Source organism: Myripristis murdjan, chromosome 20 (genome assembly GCF_902150065.1).
Source record: "Myripristis murdjan chromosome 20, fMyrMur1.1, whole genome shotgun sequence".
In the NCBI taxonomy this organism is placed as follows: domain Eukaryota; kingdom Metazoa; phylum Chordata; class Actinopteri; order Holocentriformes; family Holocentridae; genus Myripristis; species Myripristis murdjan.
This window is the reverse complement of record NC_043999.1, coordinates 26428682-26455412: the sequence shown is the minus strand read 5'-3', so window position 1 is coordinate 26455412 and position 26731 is coordinate 26428682. Positions and strand designations below refer to the sequence as shown.

At 38.6% G+C, this 26731-nt stretch overlaps 1 protein-coding gene across 1 annotated transcript in view; it reads right to left on the bottom strand.

The window, feature by feature from the left end:
• Nucleotides 1-26731, bottom strand: part of hecw1a (HECT, C2 and WW domain containing E3 ubiquitin protein ligase 1a) — a 115693-nt gene that overhangs the window by 60299 nt on the left and 28663 nt on the right. Inside the window, exons 5-7 of the mRNA XM_030079257.1 lie at nt 20528-20622; nt 11880-11955; nt 7210-7379 (exon numbers count right to left, since the gene is read on the bottom strand). Coding sequence (XP_029935117.1) covers nt 7210-7379; nt 11880-11955; nt 20528-20622 — 341 coding nt within the window. The remainder of the gene's footprint in view (nt 1-7209; nt 7380-11879; nt 11956-20527; nt 20623-26731) is intronic.

Genomic DNA, 26731 nt, shown 5'->3' with positions numbered 1-26731 from the left:
ATGTTTTAATGAATGGTGATGTAACTGGATACTTTTAGAGAAGAAAAAATCATTCAAATTGGTCAAATCTCTGAGGAAGCTGGAGAAAAGGTCGAAACAGAGCCTGCTTTAACACACAGGAAAAAGGGACCAGAGTGACAAGATTATTGGCTAAATTAGGTTAAAGCAGCTCGCATGTGTGTGTGTGTGTGTGTGTGTGTGTGTGTGTGTGTGTGTGTGTGTGTGTGTGCATGCATGCATGTGGAGATAACATGGTCTCTATAGTGTCTTCATAATGTTACCATGTCAGAGAGGCCTGGTAATGTCAGAAGACATTATTGAACACACATAAAAGCCGAACATTTAAGTGCATGTGTGTGTGTCCATGCACACCATACGCACTATATTCGTGTATGCACATGTCTTAGCATGTGCATGCAGGCATGTTTGCAAATGTGTACTGTACGGTTTTCTGATATCATTTTAGATGGCAGCTGCTGATAGCCAACTTTGGTGCTGATATCCAGTATCTTTATGTTTAGTGCTACCTTGCTGCTGCCAAAAAATTCTCAACAACCCTGTGCAACAGCATTCAGACCATCATGGGCTGCTAAAATTGAAACCTAAGAAAACACTGCTACCACTACGACTATTACTGACACATGCTCAAGTCAAAGAAATCTTAGCAACAGCACTACAGACCAGGGGGGTCAGACTCATATTAACACATAGATATTTTAGACTACTTTCTGATATATTATTAAAATTAATCAATTGGTAGTCAACTGTAATTACATGTAAATAACTAAGCATTTAAACAAATCAGATACATCTAGTTTAGAGGGAAGTGAAATAGGGTCCCAAAGAAAACAATGTACCCTTTTTTTTCTCTAATAATTTCTCATAACTATGAGAAAAGGTCTGATAATTAAGAGACAATCAATAAATTTGGGTGGTTTCATTTCTGTGCAAAATTAATTTCAGTCAACATTTCAGTTATATGGATTTTTAGAAATCAAGTTATATATTCTACATGTGTGCAAAACACTTGCCATTGGTTATTTCTTCAGGAGCAGTTCAGCCAGTAGTGCATGCTTGACACATTGTGCATCTGTCATGTATTCAAACTGGCTTTGCTGTGACTCAAGATGCCATCAGGCAACTGAACTGAACTAAAACTACACACACACACACACACACACACACACACACACACACACACACACACACACACACACACACACACACACATATTGAGTCCCAAAGGGTTGAAAGGAGGTACTTGCATACTAGCTCACATAATAATCTCGGACTTTTCACTAGGTCAGAGTTAATCTCGAAATTAATCCAGAATTATTATTGGGGCTTCTGTTAACCAATCAACACCTTATATTCAGATATGATGTTGTGCAAGCCTGGGAAAGAGCCGGTAGTCACCAGGTGTGTCGTATGTGTGTATCGTCCTTTTCCATCTGTGTCCTGTGGTTACTCTCTGCTTTACAATCAAAGTGATCTTCCAAGGCCTAAAGATCCCCTATAATTTACTATCCCCGGGGAGGCCAGCAGGATATAAAACACTGCAACAGAGCCGTAACTCAGATAGCATGTGTGTACGTGGTTAGAAAGGTAAGAGGTGTAGGATCTGTGAAGACTCCTCCTCCAATAGCCGCTGACATAATGAAATAATGAAAGGACTGCACACATGGGGGGAGTGAAAAATAAATAACAACACAAATGAATAAATTCAAAGAAACTAAAATATACTGATTTATCTAATTGTATTTTTCAAATTTTTTCTCTGTAAATTCCTCATGAAATTATCTGCTACAGACCTTCATCCACAGATTGATCAACATTCCTCATTATAGCTTGTTGTATTTTGTATCTAGCTTTTGATTTCTGACTGAAGTCAGAAGGTGTGATGTCATTTGTCAGTTTCTTGGCATTCTGTCTGTTCTTTATTGGTTGATTATAACATCATGATTTTTTACCATAGCTTTTATCAAAATAGTTAGATTGTTTGCTTGCAAAAAAATAGGTTCACAGTTTTGCTTAACGTTTCTTTTTTTTAATTGTCTTTTTGAAATTGAACAAGCAAACAACACAGTTTTGAAAATGAACTGAATTCCCTTTTTTTGAGTGTGAACCAATGACTTCTTTTGAGTCTGTTCAACTTGCTTTAAAGGTGGAGCAATTCTGGAGAAAGATTGTTGATATCTGAAATCAACAGCCAGATTTACTGTCCCTCTTGCTCCAATTGCCTCCGTTCCCCCATTCCCCTCCCGTCCTGTGCACGACCGCTAACGCCCCCTGTAGCTGACTACCTGTGATATAGTGCTGTGGGGCCCGGTCTGAGTTTCCAATTTACAGAGCTACGGGATGTGTACAAACACTGATTTTATTTTTTTGATTTAAGATATCAACAATCTTTCTCCAGATTCCTGGACTCCACCAAGCAGAAAAAAATGGGTGAGCTTGGTGACTTTTTTCACAATGAAGACAGCTCTCTGTCAACAAAGGTTCATTTTTGGTTAGTTTCACTGATGAATGTGTTTAGTCATAGTTTTAGTCAACAAAATTAGCACTGGTTGTGACAACATTTTCACCAAGCGTGGTTTAGAAAAGACACATTGTCACACCAGACACACTACCTTGAAAATGTCATGGTAGACTGCAGTTTTTCCACTTTCAAAAAGTACGTCAGTCCATGTTGATATGCTGTGCAAAGCACTGAATGCACTCACTGCTTCTCTTTCTTTTCATTTCTCACTCTCTCTATTTCATCATATATCTTGGGCTTTCTTTCCCACCCTCATAACCTTCCTCTCTACAGCAAAATCGAGATGGGTAAAATGAATCAGGAAAGCCCAAGGAGGAATGGCTGTACTGAGGAATCTGCAACTTTATGAAACACGGTAACTGAGTAGCCACATATATGACCCTTTATCTTCTGGCAGTGGAATATTGATTTCAAGTCAAAAGCACTCAGTAATGCTTGTCTTCTCAAGTGCATTAATGTCTGGAATGAATCCAGTTGCACTGCATGCAAATATGTGCCTCATGCTGCTTTGCCACTCTCAAAGCTGAAACAACACTATAGTGATGACTAGCTATGAAAGTTAATGAATGAAATCAATGAAGGAAATGAATGAAAGCTAATTTCGAACAAATATGGCACTAATGGCACCAGTGGCACTAATCTTCAAACAATTAACTCTGATCAATTAACATGTTGTGAATATTGAACTGCATTTTAATACCCAGACTGTGCAAGTGAAAAAATGTTATATGTACCTGCTCATGTATTTCATCACTTTGCCATTTGGCGCTTCAATAACAATAACAGATGATAATAAAATCCTTTACCTAATTCCTGAAAAGCTCAAAGTGTATTCATTTATTAATTTATTTATTCTTTTGTTGGGGGGAGAGGGGGGTAATGTCACAGCAGCACTATGCCACTTTTGCGGTTGAGGATAAGGACTTGAGTACATCTGAAAATGTCATTATTGATGACAAGTCATCTGTCATGCCGCTTATCTGCTATGTCCACAATAAGACTGAACCTCCCATTAACTGAGCAAGGTTTCTCCAAGAAAATGTCCTGAATTTGAAAATCAATTGGCTTATCATGATTTCCACAAAGAAAATGTGATTTCTAAGGATTACATTTATCTCATTACTCGACTGCTGGAACCCAATAAGCACTTCTGATTGAATAAAAGCATTGTCAGTCTCGTCACCCAGTTATCGCTCTATTGTACTGCGTTGCATTGTGTGTATATAGGGACCTCATAGCTTTTGGACATTTGATCCACCCAGAAAATACCTATAAAAAGGTCCCAGTAAACGTTTTTCCCCAAGTAATTACAATGAAGTTATTTGCAAAAGTACTATCAAGTCATTTCCTCCTGATGCAAGACTATTATCCTGAAGGATCCTACAGACGCTAACTGTCAGATCTACTTTCCAATTCAAATAGGAAAATATCAAGCAAAGAGACATTTAATTTCCTCCAAAAATGGGCAGTTGGACTTGGTTTTGTACTGGCATTAGGGGTATAACAGTTCAGAAAGCAAAACCTAAACCATGAAACAAATATCCACAGTTCAAAGTCACGAGTCCGTCTTCTATCTCACTTTCCCTGAGATGGAAGAGACCGTGGAGTGCACGGACAAACATGCAGTTTGACTACATCTTGCTCCCAAAATATGAGAGCAAGATGTAGGAAGGGAGAGAAAATACAAGCAAAGAGAGAGACACAACACTAACGCTAACCAGTAGCTTATAATAATGTAATAATAATGTAATGTAATTTAGCACTTAATGCCTTAATGCATTTAAGAGGTTTTGTTTGGAAAGATACTGTTTTCCATTATTAAAATATGCAATTATGAAGCTATGGACTGAACTCTGGATTTGGAGAATTGTTACACGACCTAGGTGCTGTAACAATTTTCATGGGCGCAACACACATACTCAGCTCTGCTGCTCATCCCACAAATGCATGTTCTTTACAAATGTGGCACCAATTAAAAGGGAAATAAACAGGCTTTCCAGCGGTATAAGATTTATTGCCAAGAAGCATTGTTACAACAAAGAAATAATTTTATTTATTTTCTGACTGGGATAATTTCTAAAGAATCACAGTTATATTGAAATTACACCAATCATATTTTGCTAGGACTCCTGAATGTCCTCGGACGACTCTTTGAGAACCACTGGTCTCCACTGAACAGACAGCTCAAACATCAGAGAATGACTAGTTAGTTTGATCAGACACAACAAGGGTTAAATAAAGGGTTTAATAAACCAATCAAGAGGGAACCACATTTTAATTTCATTAAAAAAATAAACTTCCTTGTATCCTAGTGTCCTTGTATCCTTAATGGTTAACGTGAGTGTGTGTTTACTGTAATGTATTTATAATATAATTTCTTTACGGACAAAAAGCAATTGTTAAACATCTGTAATACTGGTAAAATGAAATTTGCCATTTCTGTTCTGATTTTCTACTTTGATAAAAAATGCATAAATATACTTGGATAGAAAAGGACATGGAACCCAGATATACAGTACATAATCTGAGCCAGTGCGCCTCATGCAGCATTTTGAGCAAATTTAGTGAATTTTGTGCTCTACACAGTGCTGTACAGCCTCCAGTTGAAACACAGCAGCTGGTCTTTTCAAAGAAAACCCGCCAGGAGGATTAGAGAGGAGACAAACCCTGAAAACACTCAAAACCACAGGAGCTCTGCTTTCAAGCTCCTTTCAAAGTGAGAGTCAAACCTTATGTCTACAGACACTACAGAGTTTACAACAAGAACAAAAATACACACACACACAAACGCGTGCACGGAATAAACCAGTAACATTCTTAACCTTCACCTTTTTTCCTAGGGAAACTGTACTGTCTTCAAAGTGAGACTTTTTCTCCACTCGCTCAACAGCAACAACAACAATTCTGTGAAGCTGAAGGTGGTTTAAAGTCAGCTGGATTTGGCAAGCATGGTCTTAGACACATCAAATAAAGAAAGGCATTGATTCACACACTGTTGTTCGGACAGTTTAAATCCCCAAATCCTGCATGTGAATATGTGGGAGTGTGTATGAGAGAGAGATTGAACAAGATGCAGGAAGCGATATACGAACAAATTTCCTCTCACTTTGTTCGTATCCACCAATTTGTTCTTATTTTGTTAGCACACACTGATTTCTGGGATACACCAATGTTTTTTTAATTTTGCTTCTCTCTTAGGTTAGAAAAAAATTCAGAGTGGTCAAGAGTACTCTTTACCAAGGTAAAGAACATTTTTTGTCATTGTCACAGTCACAAATTGCTTGTCCCATGCATAGAAACACACATTTTCACATCAAAAAACCTAACAATGCACTATGTGAAAAAGCCTATAGACTACAACAGGTAGAAAAAGATGAGTTCTATGCCTGAATAAAGCTTAGAGCGTTTATACAATAGAGCTGTGTCTCTGGGCTTGAACAAACTGTCCTGTCCTCCTGCGGTCAGCACCATGGAATTCTTGGCTTTCGCAATTTAAGGGTTAAGGTTTGAAAAAGTTATTGTTAAGGTTAGGAAAAGGTCAGGGTTAAGGTTATGAAACGTTAGCTGATGGAAGCTGGCGAATATTAATAAATGTTTGCTATCTAAAAACAAACACTACTCTCGTTTTGAACTTCGGCTCAGTGGAAGGCGTGTTGAATGACCCTCCATATGTAGGCTTCACCACTATTGAAATACTACATCGTAATGTTGTTATTTAAAGGACCACCAGAGGTCGCTTAACTTTAAAACATCACTATAGGTCATAAAAAGCTGCTGTACAAATGTCATGTAGGACGTCTTTCGCCAGAGGACAGTCTCTCATTTTAATTTTGAACCATTTCCAATTTATTTCAGCAACTGTACGTCCCTCTGCTGAGACAACATTTCACAGCATCCCAGATTTTTTTTTGCCATAGCTGACTTTTTTTTTTTAAAACTTTCCTGTAATGTCAGTACTCATGCTCTGAAAATGACATTTGCTCTTTTTTATTAATTTTTTTTTAAATTATTTAACATGACTTTGATCTCAAATGCAGAAGTTCCTTTTCACTGACATCATTGATGTCTCTCATTTTTTCATTAACAGAAAAATAAGAAAGAGAAATTAAAATAGTATTGCTGTATTTGCTCCAATGTGTGAGACAGAGAAAGTATTTATGCACTTTTGTTGCTTAACACTTTGATGCATGAATTATGAAAGAGTCCAGATTTTTTTCTCATGTGTTTTTACTCTTCTTAAGGCATGAACACTTTTGTGAGTCTCCATACTTCTTTAAGGATGCAGGACTGGTATTACCATGTCATGATACTAGTATTAATATGTTTTCAGCAACAAGAACTGACAGTCCCTGCATAAATCTCAATGGTGGTGGTGGGTGGGGAGGCAGAGAGCATTCTAACAGCTGATATGCAGTAGTGGCCGCTATGCGCCAAAGGGTTAAAGGATTTTTTTCACAAACGTGTACTGCGGGTGTAAGGTCAGGCTATTATCAAAGTATCCCTGAACAATCACTGAACCACCAACTGGTCCAGCGGTGCTGCTCAGTGATCAACAGCAGAAGATCACCAGTCAGCATCCCAAGGCCAATGTGTAGCAAGATGTTGCTGTAAAAAAGCCCTTTCAATTTTCCAAGGATAAATAAAGGTTCAAACAAAATAGATGTGTGTACCTCTGTGTTCCACTGTGGGTTAACAGTGTTGCAGACGATACCGGAGCGTTTCTCCTGGCCGTGGTGCGGCAGGGAGGGGAAGATGCTGTGCTTCCCAGGCTGGATGGAGAGCTTCAGGTAGGGGTCGGGGTTAAAGAACATCCCCTTCTTCAAACCCACTGCCTGGAGGTCTGAAAGAGGGGGAGAAAGAGGAGATGAACTGAAAGAAGAGGAAGAGGACAGAGGGAGGATTTTAATATTTTCAGTTACAGTAATGAGTTTTCTTTCTTTGTTTAGACAAGAGGCAGAAAAGATCTATAGCAAAAAGACCCATCTTGCCTCTACATATCTATTGTATCCTTTTATCAAGGCCAGGGTGTGATGATGCTGTGGTTTTACTTTATGCTAAATAAATCTTGCTTCTGCTTGCACTTGCTTGCTAGGTTGAACAGTGTGTCAGTACTAGTTTAACTTGTTTGACAGCTGTGTATCCTACATTATCTGTTTTGTAGGATCCATTCTTATTATAGTGATAGCCTTGTATAGGACTTTGATTAATCTGGCCTCTGGTTTCAGTTGACAGACCTGTTATATTCTTCCTACCCAAGTGATGCTTCAACATACATTGGCAGAGAGAGCCAGCTGCTTTACATTCTGAGATCCTAAATAAGTCCTCGCTTTATCTTCATCCACCAGTACTGTTCTTTCTTTATCCCTCCAACACACACACACAACATGAATAATGAATACAGGCTCACTGCACCGTCTCACTTCCATTAGGAAAAGACTGCTAGCTTGTGTGTGTGTGTGTGTGTGTGTGTGTGTGTGTGTGTGTGTGTGTGTGTTGCCTGTCTGCATTTTAGTGGGGGAGGGAATGAAAGGGTGTGTATGTATGCGCACCCATATAAGGAGGGCATGAATAAATAATATGAATGAATAATAATGAATTTAACAGTTAAATTAATTTTAAGTGATTTGAATTGTCACTGAGAAATTATTATTTATTGTGTTACTGCTTAAAACGCTGATTTTTAATGACTAATAGTCCTCTGTTAAAGTGAATACTATTACTTCAGGTGACAATATAATGCCTCACTATACTGCAACACTTCTTTTTCCTATCATGTCAGTGAACAGATTAGAAACAAACTGAACTGAATTGAGCGAGAGAGAGAGAGGCAGAATTAGATAAAATATAACAATCTATGATAAAAAAAAAAAAAGACAAGGGGGCACAAGAGAAAACACAATATAGATGAGAAAATGCAAAAACTTTTACATCAGAAATTTTAGCAACACTCCACAACATAGACAACATCCATAACAATACACCACATCCTTCATGCCCTGCTATATATCCTCACAGATCAGGGCTTTCTCTTGCTGGAGAGGAGTGGTTGTAAATGAAAAATACATGAGGACACCGACACAGTCAGTAAGTACAGACTTCACAGATATGCGTCTTGTGTTTGGTTGGATATGCTCGTCACACACTAGCACGGACTGTGAACATGTTTTAAAGAACGGAGTGGACTTCTCTTTTTGGGAAGGAGTACAGGAGAAACACCATTCCCCAAAGGCTGATTAAAAAGGACCCAACAGTGCCTGAGATGCTGAACATGAAGCTTAGGGTGTTTTCGCACCTGCAGTCTGTTTGCTATGGTTGGAATGAGTGGAATAGTTGAGATTTTGTTGCATTGTTCGTTTGGTTCGGTTTGATTTCAAATGGCAAAAAATTCAAACAAACCAAAATGTATCAATGTAAGCCACATGGGAGCTGTCAGCCTGCTCATTGGTCAAGTTCAATCAAATATCATTAAGTTGAGAGAGGGAGGAAATGGTTACTTTGGAGAAGTTTTTTTTTGTATTGGCCACATTTGGCCAATACAATATCCAAAATGGGCATGAAGCACCATCAGCAGCTCTGGGATTTCTTATCACTGCAGTGCTTGTTTGGGCAAAATACCAAGAAGGCGATGTCAACCATCGACTCATTTTGTTCCTATGTTGCTAACTGCTAGCTGCTAGTGCCACTGAGTTACTTCTTTCTGTCCATAATTACGAGTCCGTAATGCACATCTGAACCACAGTAGCTACTTCGGCCAAAAATGCATGCTGCTGCCTGTAGTTGGGGGGGATCTGGGATGTTACAGGTTCACGCTACAAACAAACCTCTCCAGAGTTTCTTTGTGACTGTTTGAGACCACTTCCTCCACAGGGTCTCAGTCTACTTGTTTTGGTCCACACCAGAGAGCAATTGCTGTTGTCACAGCTGCCCAAATAACACATTCTCATTCCCACAGCTTAGTCACAGCCCTTTCGTGTCTGATACTGATGCCAAAGGCAGCCTTTGACAAGATAAAAAGATAAAATACATCAGACTTTCTTGCTTTTATCACATGTCACTGTCACATAGATGGGTTTACACCACAAACCCCCTGGTTAAGCTTAAGTACAGGTTAGGTTTGGCCATCAAAATGTAAACTAGACACTTTCTTGGTCATACACAAAAGGTCTTGCTGGAAACAGGAATCAAACCTGGGTCTTGTGCGTGAAGGTCCTGTGGCTTACACACCCACCATCCACACTGACCACCTCCTTTCATGGGCTGGCCCAAATGAACCGCATCAAGAGGGTAAACGCTTGATTCAATTGGATTAAGGCAGGTGTGCTATTGGTCTGGTGGTGGCTGTGTAGTGGGCCAATCTGTTCATATTCAAAATGCCTGTGTTAAAATCTATCACTCCAACAAGTTTCATCTGAAACAGCCAGCAGACGCTCAGATATTGTGGGTAATGAATGAATGGACATGTAGAGCCCAAGTCTCTTCCCTGATCCTTGACATCTCACAAGTGAAAATATAGCCAGCAGAAGTCAGTGTATCATACAGCAATGTAACCACACTCTTTGCCATGCATTCAGATGAGTTAGATGGAGACTGGACCACATATAAGCCTACTCAAATGAAGCCACATTTAGCAGTAAAACTTTACATTAACTGTCTCTGAACGCCGATCTTTTCAAGCTAAACTCAACTCAACTCAAACCCACAGAACTTGATTTTAAATTCTAGTTGAGATCCCAAAGTTTCCCAAGATACTAAATGTCCTGCTGAATTACAGGAACATTGGTATAAAATGATGCACAAGACATCCAGGTATTTTCTGTTTGATGTGATGATGCAGCCATAAAACAACATCATCTTGACTGTAAATATTTCACTCAGAATCACTGTGATGGAGCTATACAAATCTGGAGATAGACAAATCTGGATGTGACGATGTACAATATAGAAATATATTGCAATATTTTCAGTCAGTATGAAGTTGCTTAGGTGGAAATTTAAGTGAAAACCAGGCTTAACTAATGTTAATTTACTAACATGACTTAAAAACCAATAAAAACGAAATTAGTGATGTTAAATGAACATGAACAACTGCATTAATGTTGCTACACATGAAACCAACATAGGTTAAGCTGATCTCTAGCTGATCAGTCCGCCCTATCTATCAGCTGACACCTCAGCTGACTACAACTGCCAAAACGTCTGACAGCTGATTGTTTTGTCTCCAGTTAGTATTGCTTGCTGGTATTGATAAACTGTGTCATACTATATCCATGTCATGGCTTCAGTGCCATTGCTACAGGCTCTGTTCTGTCGTCCTCCTTGGGGGCAGAACAGTTCCATGCCACCAAACATAACTATATGCTTGTGAAACTTTGATCGAAGTGATACCATTTCCCTTCTTTTGTGTAATCACAATTATTTGTGAAAATACTATCAGGTTGTTTCTTCCTGGTGCAAAGCTTTCTGTGGATGCTCTGTCAGATCTACTTTCCAATTCAAATTGTAAAATAACAAGAGCCATTTAATTTCCTCAACAAATGGGAACTGTGACTTGTTTTTGTTATTTTTTTATATTGACATTATCTGCTGTGCTTGTGCTTATATAGGCTAGTAAAAGTGTTATTTCAGGATCAGTTTTGCTGTGCAATGGAAGTGAATGGAGAAATACAAACACAGTATTATGGATTAGCAGCCAAGGAGATTCACCACCATCTTGACTTATATCTCGCCCAGGTAACCATAAACCCAACACTCTACCTCTAAGTTCAATTTTGTTTTCAGGTGTTTGTTTAAAGCAAAATTGTAACTCCTCTTGTGTTATGTAAAACATATCCTGACTAAAGTGATTAAGCCACAACAAGCGGTGCCTAATGTGAAAGACATGAATGTGTGATATTATGTCATTTGGTATAATTACTATAAAAGAGTAAATTCTTTGTGAATTACTAATACTTATGGTAACACTTAACAGTGATTCTGTTAGGGAATATGTTGTAAAACACTGACAAACATGAAGAACTTCATACAGAAGAACCAACAACACTATCAAAAGGCCTTGGCAGAAAAGAAGAAAAAGACGAAGGGGAAGAAGGCAGTGGCCAAGGACAGGACAAAGAGGAAGGATGAGGAGCTTTGGCAAAGAATGAGGTAACAGAAGCAGAAGAAAAAGTATACACTCCTGTAATGTTAAGACTCCAGGACTAGGTGTCTGCCGTTACGCTTCAGCTCCCTCAACAAGACAGAAATCAAGGGAAGGATTACAGGAGGACAGACTGTGTGAGGTATAGATAAGTGAACAAATAATTTGACAGAGGGTTGGTTGGAAAGAAAAAGCTGTTAATACCTGACAGGGAGAAGTTAATGAGTCTCCTGTTGCCTGGCCCCTGGTTGGCCTCAGGACTAACTACTGGCTTCAATACCTACAGACAGAGAGAGAGAGACAGAAGCAGACAGAAAAGCAGACTTAAGAAATGTTCTGAAATGAGAGGAGCATCATAAAACACTCAGCCTTCCTCCTCGTCTGCCCCAGGCTGTTCCCTTCCTTCCCCTGAGAATGAAACCTTAACAATCCCTGGGGGCAAATTAGGTCGCTGCAGCAGCAAAATAACAACAGAATCCAACAAAGAGGGGACAGAAATAATTAACAAGTGGGGGAACAGAACACAATGAACAGTATGAGTATAAAAATCCTAAGTTACGGTATGAGGCTGTGTAAAGAAAAACAAATGACAAATATGTGCAACTGCTCTAAGAATACACATCAAGAAATCGCATACTATCAAATAAATGTAACTTGTATGCTGCTGCAATTATTGTAATGTACAGCTTATGTCAACATGTGCAAAATGAAAATTTTATTCCCATTTGCACGTCTAAAGAAGGATAAATATAATATAAATATAAATATAAATACAGTACAGGAGGTGACCACACATGGTACTATAAAACTATTCATCTTATCAAATGCATCCACTTTACAGATGACATGAACACGTCATTCTGAAAATATGCATTACCTTAGGAAAACCCAAATGTAGAGAAGAATGCTAATATTGTGCAAGACTCATGCACTATTGTTATAAGCAATGTGCAGATAAAATGCATGACAAGTGTGACTATGAAAGCACAGTTTCATTTTTAAATGCTTAGATGTGGTTAGTGAGGGCCAAGAAATTCCACTTTGTGTCAACATGGCTTCTTTTAAAATGACTTAGAGCTCCATTTTCAGTCAGCCCGAATGCATGCTGCAATCAATACTGTGTCTTCATTATCCTGACATTGATTCTACAGTCAGGAAGAGGAGGAGCAGGAGAACGGAGAAGAAAACACAGGGCTATAAAGTGGTGTGTGTGTGTGTGTGTGTGTGTGTCTCGTGTCAAGTCATCCAATAAATGTGAGGAATCCCCCTTCGTTTTGCTTTAGTTTTGCCTTGTGTCCTAGACATGAAAAGGATATGAAAAATGTCACAGAGCATATAAATATATATGTACACCCAGACCTGACAAACAGACCAAGGGTTCAAAACACTGTCAATAAACAGTGTGTTTCAGTGTGAGATTTTCATTTCATTTCTAGTAAGGCTGGGCAATATATCGATATTGTACTGATATTGTGATATTGGGGGCTGTTTTACCATGCTATTGAAGTGAATGGAGAGATAGAAATGCTGGACTATCAGTCCAGGGGAGCATCGAACAACTAATGATGATATTTCGTCATATGGACTCCAGCTCTGTCTACAACCCAACACTATCCCAAAATTCAATTTTGCTTTAATGCCAATTCACCCATTTTGATTTCTGCTTCACGACCACCACACTTCAACAGCATCTCCTATGCATCATCCAAACTGAAGATAGAGAACGTTAGCTACTGGTTGACAGTGTTGGGAGGGTTACTTTTAAATTGCATTTCAATACGGATTACTTACTACATGTTCTAAAATGCTTACTCGAGTTAAGTAACATATTCTAAATACTTTGGATTGTTTTTCGAACACTTCAAAATTTGCCAATTTGTCTGAGTCAGATTGAATGTAGTTAACACTAGCTTTTGGGTATGACTTTATTATCTTATTAAGCAAGTACACAAAACACAAATGTGGTATGTTTTGTCCTGCAATTGATGTTGTTTAAAGAAAACTGGTGAAATTTTCTTGCCACTTGTTTTAAGAGCAGCCTTTTAAGAATAGAGCAGTACATAGTGTGTTTGGTGGAGCGAGTGAGAGAGAGAGAGAGAGCAGCAAAAAGTGGTGGTGAATGCCAGCAGAGCAGAGCAGAGCAGCGGGCTGGCAGTGAAGTTGTCAGTCTGACAGTAAACATACAGTGTAGGCAGTAGTCACCCCCACCCCCCACCCCCCCACCACCACCACCAGCAGAGAGAGTGCAGGGGCAGAGGGGCTGTTTAGTTCAATATGTTAGTCTAGTCTGCCTGCTCGCATCACAGAGACATACTGCTGCCTGTAGTATTCCTATAATATTCCTTCTATGATCATTCCATAGCGTCTGTGCAGCTAAAAAGACAACACAGAAAATCTTTGTAGAAAATACACACCTAAATTTTAAATAAAACAAAATGGATAAAGTAATCCCAGACAGTAACAGTTTTCAGAATACCACCAATTTAAACTGCAACTATAATGGAATACAGTTGCTCATATTCTGTATTTTGAAAACCTAACTCCATTACTTATATTCTGTTACTCCCCCACCCTGCTGGTTGACAGTTTCATTTTGGATGGGGAAAAACAGAAATCACAGAAGCAGAAAGTTGAAGTAAGATCTTCCCTGCTGTCTTGTCTTAGCTTTTGCTGTGTTCCTCAATGCATGCATTGGCATGAGACACTGAGACAGCCTGGGAGATATGGTAAAACAGATCTAAAAACATATTTAAACATGGCATGAGCATGCAAAAACTGGCATAATTAACGCTGAAGGGGTGGAAATAGCAAAAATAGAAAAAAGCAAAACTGGATTAAAAAACACATGGCGATAAGGATGAGAAAGGGCTGGAGAAAGAGGGTGGCATGTCAACAAAATGTAATTATTGTCTCACTATCGATTAGTGACCCAGACAACAGTGTCAAATTGCAGATCCAACATATGAACTGAATGACAACCTCATACCGAAGTGCAATACACTTCACATAGTAGTGTGCCACCCTATCTGAGAATTTTCTAAAACAGCTTCAGGCTTTTTAAAAAATGTAAAAGAAACATTTCAGTATTTGACAGCAAAATCATACAATATGTACAATTTATGAGCATCCTTTATGCAATGAAAACATCTTTAATCAAGAGGAGCGAGCAAGAGAGCAAGAGCAAGAAGGGAGATTTTGCACGATAAAAGCACCTCTGCATCCTGACTGAAAATCTGAAAAATACAGCAAAATACATGTGAGTGGATCCACATCTGACACCAAGTGTGTATAGGCAGTGTATTTTTTGTGGGAATTATAGGGTAATTTTCTTGTAATTGAATTTTAAATAATGTGAAATGTGAAATAATGTCACATTTTTCAACACAGGTGAAGTATCCATTTAATAACAGGGGAGGGCATATCAGCTAAAACAGTTTGTTTATGATAATCATCCGTTTTTGTTGTTATGGATACAGCAAGCTTGATATCCTGAGTGTTCATATATCATGGCACAAAAAACTGTTGAAAGGGTCTTGATATACAATTTTATCAGACACCTCCCAGCCAATCAGATTCAAGTACTTGCAGTGACTATGACAAAATAACTGATTGATCTGTCTCTGAAGCTGCCGGAAGAAAAAAGCAGGACGGAGAGGCTGGTGACTGTGAATCAGCTGAGAGAGAGAGGGAGAGAGAGAGAGAAAGTATATGCATGGTTACCCAGGCTATCCAGCTGAGCCTTGTCCTCCTCCTGCTCCTCCTCTCAGGATGACTGGGAGACAGCAGTCCCAGCTGAAGACACATGCTATCCATCACATGCACACTCACACACACAGGCATGCGCGCACACAGGCCCACACACACACACACACACACACACACACACACGTTCTCTCTTTCTGTTTGCTAGCTCTGAAGCTTTTGACTCACTAGACGACCATCAAGAGGGACAAATCTCCCTCCACTGCTGCACCCTCTCCCCCATCTTGTCTACCTCTCTTTCCTCTTCTCCTCCGTCTTCTTCTTCTGTTTTATCCAGCTGCAGCAGCTCTCCTCGTCTTCATCCTCATCTCTCCAAAAACTGAATGATCTACTGGGCTCTTGTCCCCACCTCCCTACTGTTCCCTCCCTATCAGTGTCTCTGTTGGGGTTATTTTTAATCCTTTGTCCTCAGGAGGTGAGTGCAGATCAAGTTCAGGGCCCATCAGCATTTCCAGGGGTCCACAGCAGCAGAAAGGAAGGGAAACATGGAAATCCAATCGCCTGGGCCCCAGATGAGCTTTGGATGTGAGCATTAGACCAATATGGGATTCGGACAGCCAATACCAATACCAATATCTTTCAAAAGAAGCTGTCTGTAGGTGATATTTTATGCAAAAATTCAAAATGATTTAAATGAGTGTACTCATGAAAAGGATCCCAGAAGAATTCAGTGGCCCTCCCAGAATTTTATTCAGGACAGGGTGGAAAATCTGGTGGAACAGCATTTGGACAAGGGAAGCTAAAACACTCTGTTATGATTAAAAACAAAAAAGAAAGAAAGAAAAAAAAACTTTGCACAGCAGCAAAATATCAGAGGAGGACATCACTAACTGACCCATGTCCAACATGAATAAAAAGCCAATATCGGCCCCATTTATCAGTCTACTTCTCAGTCTAACTACATGCACAAGTCAGGACAGAATGAGCAGTGAGCAAAAACAGCAGTGCTTCAAAGGTCTGTGGATGTGCAGACAAAGCATCCTCATGTCCAAATAAATGTCACTCTCAAAGGCCTTTTCCCCCAGAAAGGAAATGGTTCTATTCTGTTTTGTGAACCTGAATTTGAACCACTCTAAGACATTTGGTCAAAAATAAATTGGTTTGGTAGCCGAAAATTTGGTTCCCATCAGGAACCAAAAAATACTATGACCTGAAGTGGGACCTGTGACGACAGCGAGAGTGGGTGTGTATTATTCTGCAGGGAAGATGGAAACAATGGAGAAATCAAAGAGTGTGCAGTGGTCTGCCAAAGAGACAAAGCAATTGCTTTCAATTTGGACAGCTCCTGAATTTCAGAAAAAGATGGGAGTACTAAAAAAAGTAAACTGTGGGTGGCTCTCCATGTAGAGTGTGTCCCATGTAATACTAAGGCTAAGCCCCATCCACCTGGATTCCAATCTGGTCTAGACCTTTGCTGCACGTCAACTCCTCTCTCTGTCCTGTCTTTCCAGGAGTGAACGACAGTCATTAGGGCCCTAACAACACTCTGAAGAAGATTCTTGGATGAGAAGTTTAACCTCTTCAGGAATCTACCATTAAGTCCAGCTGATCTCAATTCAACTCTGCATGGATAGGTATCAATCAAGTTTTCGCTAAATTCAAAAACACACATTTTCAGTCTCACAGCTAGATTTAAGTTTTTGGATGTGCTTGTTTTTTTTTTTTTTGTATTTTTGTATTTGTATGTGTGTCAAACTTCACTTTATTTCTTTTTATTTCTTTTTATTTAAAGTTTTATAATATATCATAATTTTAATTTAATTTTAAATATAAATAAATTCCTAATCATTTTTACAATTATTTTTGCTAATTTTTCAGTCATGTTTTACTCATCTTCTTTTTTAATTTTCTGAATTTGTTATGAGAAAATATCTTTTTTCAAGCATTTTTTTCTTTCACAACCATTTAAACAAAGAAATCTGACGTTGCCAGTTTTATACTAATGTTAAAGCATGTTTTCCTAATTTGCTAAACACTTTTTTTTTTTTTCTTGTTTTGGAAAGAAATCGGGTGAATTTGTGCAGCTTTCAAAGGGTAAAGTAAAGGCAAAGCCCAGCTAAATGTCATGAGCTCAGACCAAGATGAAAGGAATGGAGATAACCCACAACAGGCAGAGTGGCTGACCAAAGCAACAAAGGTAAATGCTGCCAATTCCCTCAGATGGTACGCCACAACTTAATCTCACTGATCAGCGGTGCACACCATCTCCATAAACCAACCACAGTTAATGACTGATAGCCACATTGTCAAATCAGGCCTTTTAGAAGCAGTGGGACAGATTTAGTGCCGAAAAAGCAGATGAGATGTAATCTCTCATCATCTCTCGATCGTGTTTTATCATGAAGGACTGAAACCAAGTAAAGTAGAGGAAGCAGGCCCCACAGGGCTCTTTTGTTTCATTATATCCCTGAGTAAGAGATGGAGGGAAGGACAGAACAGTAGATGACACATAAACTGTCCCCTGTTCCTCATGATGTTCAAGTGCTTGCTCCTGAAACCCTACTTCTACTTTCTGTTTGTCTGCCTGCCAGTTACGCCAAGTATCCTGTGAATGACAGCATAAACAGGGCTGTGAGTTAACTCTCTGAGCAGACAGCAATGGTGTTAGAAAGGTTGCAAGTCTTGTAGCACAAATTGAAATATTGTAGTTCTGAGATTAAAAGACCATAATGCCACTTCTAAAAAGTGTTGACTTCCCATAAGTGGTATAATTTATCATTTTAAATGTGACCAAAAAAAAAAAACAAAAAAAAAACAGAATGAGTAAAGTTTTAAGTTTACATAAAACCTAAGTGTTGCTTTTGTGAAACACAAGCCAATAAGCCATGATTTTGCTTCAACTACTTCAAGTATTGGTTAAGCTACTTCATCTTCTGTGTCTGATCAGCTACTGTTTCAATTACTGATTCAACTGCTGCCTTAACCACCTGATTTGACTGTTATCACACCACTGAATGGACGTTATCAGTCATAATCCCCCCTACAGGTATGGGTTAGTAGGTTACCTACTGCACCTTCACATAGGTCAGAAGCTGTAAGCATCTATTCCTATCAGTCCATCTTAACAAATCAAACGTTAGTAGGTTAGAAGCTGTTATCATCTACTAATATCTTCACTCTGTCTTAACCAATTAAATGTGACCCTGGAGCCAAATGTATCATGACACAGCATAAAGACCAACAAAGTCGGTCACAAAAGGATGTGGTTGGGGTGGTGGATGGGTCACATGGACCTTCACTCCACATAGTCCAGGAGTCTAAGTCTGCTTTCTTGATGAACCTGGTTTTGCCGGGTGAAGTTTTTTTCTCTGCTGATTCTTATATCTTAGGGGCACTTCTTAAAAATACAGCAGGGTGCCTGGTGATATCCCTTGAGCATTTTCACATATTAACCTCTTCATGCCCAAAGCACCAAAATCCCAGACAAATGGGGATTTATGAGATTTCCTATAACATACTCATATCAAATGTATCAAATTTACCTTCTCTATTCTTGAGATATTGATCAGATATTAACCCCTTTATGCCCAAAGCACCATGGGAAATCATGATTTTGAAGTTTCTGCATACAAGCATGCAGGCCACAGGTAGTGTGGTGTGTGTTAAAAGCTGACTGACTGGCTAGCAGGAACTGAGGTATGCATGCTTTTTAATTTATGTGTAATTATATTCTTCTTATTATGATATTATTTTGTAACCATTTTATCTAAATTATAATGGTCTTGAGATTCCACATAACATCAGTAAAATACTCAAAAAATGCAAAATCAAATGCATCAAATTTGCTTTCTTCAGTGTTCATTGCTAAAGAAGGTCATGTACAATGAATTTTGATCATACATGAATGAATATTAACCCCTTTAGGCCATGCCAGCAAAACACACTTTTGATCACAGTACCCTGGGTTGTGGTGGATGAACCTTCATGTACAAAGTTATGAACCTTTGTTCATTAACATATAGAAATTTTGCAAAATTGCACAATGCAGTCTGGGGCAATTTTTACAGTTTTGCAAAATTGTCCCAGACTAAATTGTGGATTTGAGCAGGTGTGGCTGCTCCAAGAAGTGCAGCCGTAAAGTTGCACATGTCACTGTTTGAAGTGACCGTGTGACCGTGTGATCAGCTCTGTCTTGACATTTGTGATGAAATCAGCCACGGTGCCATCAGCTGGCCATTGCATGGCTTGCCATGCAGAACGTTCTGTGCATGTCTCAGGGTAGGATACTCAAGATCCACTTCTACATGTTCTAAGTATTCTGTTAAATCTCCCATCTTGCTAGTTGCTTAGCTTACTTTATCTTGTCCCTTTATCAGTCAATCATTCTTGGTATCTGCATTGATGTATGAAAACTGTGTTATAATTTGTTATTAAAAGTTTATTAATAATTTATAAAATGTTTATAATCTAATTGATAACCCAATTACAAACCATTAATAATCCCTTTCTAAGGGTAGTCTTATTGTAAAAAAGTACCAAATAAAATTATTCAAAAAAATAAAGTTATTCAGCACAGATGCAACTGTGATATTTTTGTATTAGCACAGGATGAATTTCTCCTAACATATGTGACAATACTGTTGCACTGTACAGTGCTGATAAGTTAGACAACTGATTCAAAAATTGAATCGCATGTGCACTGAGTTAAGTGAATTGCTTTCTGGCAATTTACTCAAGGACATGAATGAAGCCAATGGACAGAGATCATGAAGCTGGACTCCCAATCCCTTTGAGGCAATAACTACAATTACATGTATATTAATATTCAGAATATGGTATGTTTGCCAAGATGAAAAGAAGGGCAAGATAAATTAAGATAAATTATGAGAAAATGTAGATGTAGTATATACTGGGGACAATTTACAGAATTAGTCCCACTGACAGTTTCAAAAAAGGACAAAAATACCTAAATATCAAGTATACATAGAGTGTATTGGGGTGCAGCTTTCGAAAGATAGACATTCTGAGAAAGAGATGGACTCCTCAAGATAAGAGAGCAATGGTGAGAAAAAGCACATGCAGGATTGGTGCTTAGAAACACTGTTCATGAGCAACAGTTCACTTTAATTCACAGTCATGTTCAAACTCACAGGTGCAGAGACGCTCTTGATGGTGATGCTTGGTGTGGTTGCCCTCAGTGCTCCTGTCACACCGTGGTAATACCTGAAGCAGACCTGGGTCTCAGCTGCAGAGAAAACAGCCAAGAGAGCCACAATGAGAGACAGACAGGCAGACAACGGCTGTGAAAAGTCAGCTCCCTTTCATTAACAATCTGGTGAATGTTGCTGCCTGTTTTTTTCTTGATTGACCTTTAGAGCTGTGACCAGCAGCTCGTATAAGTTACTCTGTTTGTCGGCCAGTTCCTAACATTTCACAAGGGTGACATTTGGCTGTATCTGTAAACAATAAAAACTCAAAAATCAATATATGATCTCTATTTATGGCTACATAAACTGTCTGCAAACTGAACTGAATCTCTGTATGATATTCACAAAATAAAAACTCACTATGGAGTACCATAAACATGTAAAGTCCCTGTAGTAACACTATACTAATATTAAGAGTGATTTTTGTGTGTTTTTAGATGAAAACAAGGGAAAAGCGCACACTGCCAAAAAACTTCACAAAAGTGTGAATCCATAAGAATAAATCTATTTGTTTGCCAAAACATAAATTTCGGAACACAATTAAGTGCTCAGTGCCCAAAATAAATGAATGTGCATGATCCTACTTATAAACTAACCCACTGAGGCGCATCTATATTATTGTCTATAGCCAGATTATCTATCTATCTATATATATATCTATAGCTCTATAAAGAATCTGAAGGTGAGGGACAACATTTTTGTATCTGAAGCGTTCTGGCTTCCATTTCTGTTTCCATTGTAATCCAAGTAGTGAATTTATGAAGGCTTTTATAAAAACAGTTCATGTGGGAAGCAGAAGAGGCAGAATGCATTGGCAGAAATATTGTCTGGACCTATAACACCAGTGATGTGTGTGTATTGTGTAGAGAAACATTCAACTCACGTAAAAAAAGGAAACAGAAAACCCTCAAAACTGGACCTAACACTCAGGGTCACAGGATTTGATGAAAAACGTCATACATACATACATATACAACTCATGTGTCTCATGTGTTGTGAGGCCAGGCTAATGACTCCCATTGACTTCACGTCTTTATGCTAAGCTAACAGAAAATGCTTCCCATAGGAACTGAACCACTGGACATACAGAGGTGAAAATGGTGTCCAACATCTTGTCTCAGTTTGGGGAAGTCAGAAAAAGGGTGTTTTCCTGAAAATGTTGGTTCTGTTCCATTTAGGTCAAACAGAGCCAGGGTTGTCAAATTGTGCATGCCGGCTCACTGGAAAGACTAACTTAAAGGTACACTTAAATGGGATGGAACCTAAATTAATGCCATTGTTACAACTGTGTTACTAATGTCAACATAGCTGCTGTAAAAAAAAAAAAAAGATCTATTACATGGTCTCAAATCTGGAACAATTTAACATTATCAAACAGCAGATACTGATGATTAGTTCATGTTTACACACCAAATAATTTTCTAATATCAATAACATGATTTGAATATGCAAACTGCTGCATGTTGATTTGAGAAAACATACAACACATTCTTTACTGCTTTGGCAAAACCAAAAGACTAGACTCAGGAAGACACAGAGACAACAAGAGACAGAGAAACAAAGCCAGAGAGACATTCTGTTCCAGTCATTGTTCTTATAATCCACTGTCTCTTTGATGCATCCAAATATGGCCCTTTAAGTGACATAAACTGAATTGAATTGAGAAACTAATAGAGACCATCAGGGCTGGCTTCAATTCACTTTCACATTCATCTGTTTTTTTTCTCAGAACTCAAATAGTGGAGACCTCTTCACACAGGAAGGTCACCATGTTCAAAGAACCTACTCAAACAGAGTTAGAGCTATTATGACTTACAGTAAGTCAATTTCAGTTTCTATTTATATTTGAATTGGCTGGACTTAACCTGACTTAAGATGAGAAGCTTCTTTATTGTATTAATAATGGTCTCAAAGTGATGTAAGTTAGATGAGGGTCTTTTGAGGAGAACAGCATTAACCCGTTGAAATCTACAAGCAGATTTGTTTGATTCCTTTCGAAAACATTACATATTTAAATAAATAAGTGAAATTAATAAAATTACAGGAAAACTGCTGCAAAATGACCCTAAATATGAGTCATGCTTGATTTCTTTCAAAACCATTAAATATTTTAAAAAAGAAAATTATAGACATTAACACAAAATCAAAAAAAAAAAGAAAAAAAGAAAAAGTTCCGAAAAAAACAATAATACTAAAAAATCATAAAACAACTGCCAGAAAGTTATTAGATAGTTAACAAAAAAAATAAATAAATAAATAAAAAAAAGAAAGAAAACTACATTTATAAGTATTATCAGAATCAGAAATACTTTCAAATTGGAAAATTGGAAAATTGGAAATGTATTATGATTATTTATCTACAATTAAATTACAATAAAAAAATAGGAAAAAAACTAACTAAAACTCTGCCCAAAGGTTGGGCTAGGTTTCACAGAGTTAAAGAATGCTTTTCTGAAAATATGTTATTTGTGTTCATATTGTTAGTTGTCCACATTATGGTAATCACCAACTAGAGGTCACACATGACAGGTGGGGGAGTGGGGAGGGGGGCATGAAAAGAAAGACAAAGGCTTGAGGGGGACGAGCAGATTAAGGTCACAGCAAAGCTCTGTTATTCTCCTGCTGAACTGGTCAGGCAGGCTCAGACACCTCGACAAGATGAGCCTTTGTGTGCTAATATCAGGGACACACACACACACACACACACACACACAGTCTCCACTGACGTATGCTGAAATGACTGTAGAGACTGATGATAAAGAAATTCTACCTTCAATCTTGATTGTTTGTGACAGAGAGAAAGAAAGACAACATTATAGGCAGGTGTATTCATCTTGCCCCAAATCACTCTTACCACGACTCCGGAACTTTACGCCAGAAAAAGGCAAATGAGGGTGAGGGCCAAATTTTAAGCTTAGCTATTTGGCAGTGGGCCACAACATATTCAAAGGCAAGATATTCTCAACATATTCAAAAAACAAACAAAGAAAAACCTGTGATTTACATGATAGGACCATTTAGAGTTATTAAATGCAGTGAAAGAGGTTGTTTTTATTGCAGCCTACTTTTACATGTTATGTGGAAGACACCTACACATCAATGATTTGTGACATTATAATAAATAAATTGTATTATATCAGGCTGACTCCTCTTTTATGCATGACACTTTGCCACCTATCAACAAGGTACAGGCCTAGGCTACTTATTCTAATAATGTCTCCTTGGTCTATGTCTTGGTCTATATTTGAAATAGTTAAGAGTTAAGATAAAGTTAATATACAGGGAATGTTGGGTGAAGCCGATTTGAGGAGGAAGTTAGCCAACTTCCCATTTAGCGAAAGAGAATGTCATTTATTGAACTATTGTGTGTATTCTCATATGACAAGGATCTTTCAGCACCAGGAACTGTCCACAACCAAGTCATTCACTATGAGCATTTCAGCACCCATCATTAATTCAGACCATTTACATGGTAAGCACTCAAAGGGATTAGAGTTGATATTTTGACATGATATATGTGAATGTCAGTTTGAAAAAAAACCCAACAACTTCAAAATCATTTGGGGAGCAAAATAATATTGCTGGGCCTGTGGGCCGGGGGTGTTAATAACTACCTTATACTCTCAACTGAGAACAAGTAAAAACTCCACACCAGAACAAAGATTAAGCGTTGAAATATACACACAAAACATAGTGAAATGCACAGAAGAAATGTATATATATATATATATAGACACCAACAGCAGCTCGGTCAACATCGTGGCTGTCGTCATGAAGGTCAGTGTGAGAACATCAGCCAGTACAGGGATGTCAGCACCGTCTAGGTCAATCAATACAGAGGCTGATGATAGGTTGTCCCTTTAATGAAAGCCAGATCTGGTCCACCTCTGATATCATGGATACCTCCACCAAAGAGGTGAAACCTCTGGTAGGGAGTTATGTCATCACCCTGTCCTGTGTGTCAGTCTGTCACCAGAATAAAGGCCTATTCACACTGGGTCTAATGCCAAGAAACAAGAAAACTATTCACACTGACTACGACACTGATTTTTTTGTCATTCTCAGGAAAAATATCAAAATGAAAGCAAAGAAGCAACCTGTCCACTCCACGTCAAAACTTCTTGTATCTATGTCTGTCTCCATGTCTGATTGGTCGGGGACTTTTCTTTTAGCCTCTAACAAAAAAATAGAAATTAAAAAAATAAATTAATAAATGAATTTCAACATGGACTCTGACAACACAGATCTCGAGATCTGTTCTCTAGAAATTCACTGTTTTTAAATCTTGTCATGCGTGTTTTTTTTTTTTATGCTGACAGTTTAAACTTGTGTGAATATGTCTTAACTTAAAAAGTATTGGATGCATTTATAAGAGTCTTGGTGGTGAGCAAATGAGAAAATGCCTGGGGCTTAACACAAACAGGACCGCTGTTTCCAAATACATCCATGTAATGTCATGAAACCTGACAGGAGGCCTAACTTTCCACACTGACTGACATTGCTGTAAAGGGGTTGGACAAACAGGGCTGTAGATTCCAAACACACCCACATAACACCACAAAACACAGCAGGGAGGCTGGTCATGGGCCAAAAAAGATGTGGTTACCTTTTCGGTCCAATGGGCAATGGTTTAGTAGTAGTAGTATTAGCAGCAGCAGTTGTATTACTGTTATTTTAATTATTGTTATTACTATCCTGTGTTCCCGTGAACAGTCCCATGATGGTCTACATGTTGTTTCCTGACCTAGGAAGAATCACATTCTGGGGGAAATACCTAAAACTTGGAGCTGTTAAGTATTCGGTAAAATTTAAATATAAAAACTGATACCAACTTTCAGCAATGTATGTATAAACCCACAAAGGTCAACACCACGTAAGCCCTGCTGTTAGTTATGTGTAAACTGAGGGAAGTAGTCAACAGTATATAATAAAGAGGTTGGTGTTGAATAGAAGCTCCTGGGTGGCTCTGATCTAATGCATTTGTTTCCCTGTGTGCATGCATGTAGTCTCTCTCTCTCTCTCTCTCTCTCTCTGTCTCTCTCTCTCTCTCTCTCACACACACACACACACACACACACACACACACACACAGAGTTCCATAAGTCCTTAAACACAGCAAAAGAACAAATTTGCGACTGTCTCACTGCACCCTTTCTCTCTCTCTCTTTGTCTCTCTGCCTCTCTGTGTGTGCCTCTGTAAGCAAGCTCTTTGCTTTCCAGCTTGCAGAGGTTAACACTTCACATGCTGGTTCTCCACTAGGTGGTCACACAAGCTCAGCCCACTCAGTTTATTAGAATAACTCAAACTGTAAAGATTTTACACTGTATACAACTTGACAAAATTTAATTCTCTAAGTGTCCTTAAAACCTTTCTGGAGGACTTCTTACACCACATGGACAGCTGGACGATCTCTCCACAGAAAGCTTTCACTTTTTTCATAACAGGCTTTACTTGTGTGTGTGCTGGCATCATACTGATATGGGGATACACAAGGGTATCACATCACCACAGCTAACACGTCCGTTTTTATCTTAAGTGTAAGTTATGATATAAGGTTTTGTAGTCTTAATAACTTTGTAAAATGCCAAACAAAATGACCTTGTCACAGATGACAATGCCATCATTCTTCTACTTGAAAAAGGTGGAAGCTTCTGTAGCCTCGGGGGGACACGTTTGGAAAGGGGACGGATGGGGGGTACTGCCGCACTAAGGGGGAACTGGGGTTTGTGTGTGTGCCTGTGTGTGTATTGGGGCGGGGTTTATCATTTGATTTTGTCTTTGCAGCCCAGTAGCATGCACTGTATGGACCAGTACTGTATTGCGTCCCAGCCGCTGACAATCACCGTTGTAGGTGACAGAAATATTACTCTTTGTAACTTTGTAACTCACTGTATCTCATTCTTTATTTATACAACAATATCTATGTGACTTCCTTCGCTTCTTATAGTTAACCGCTACAAACATACACACACACACACACAGACAAGGCAGACAGACATTTGGCTTGTTGTCAGCCCCTTCTGAGATAAATGCCTTAAGAGAAAATCAATGTGCCCCTCTCTCCCTGCTGGGTATTTGCAGGTTTCAGTAAGTTAAATTTAAGACTCTGAATCACCTTTTTCAAACTGCTCAGTGTCAAATTTAAG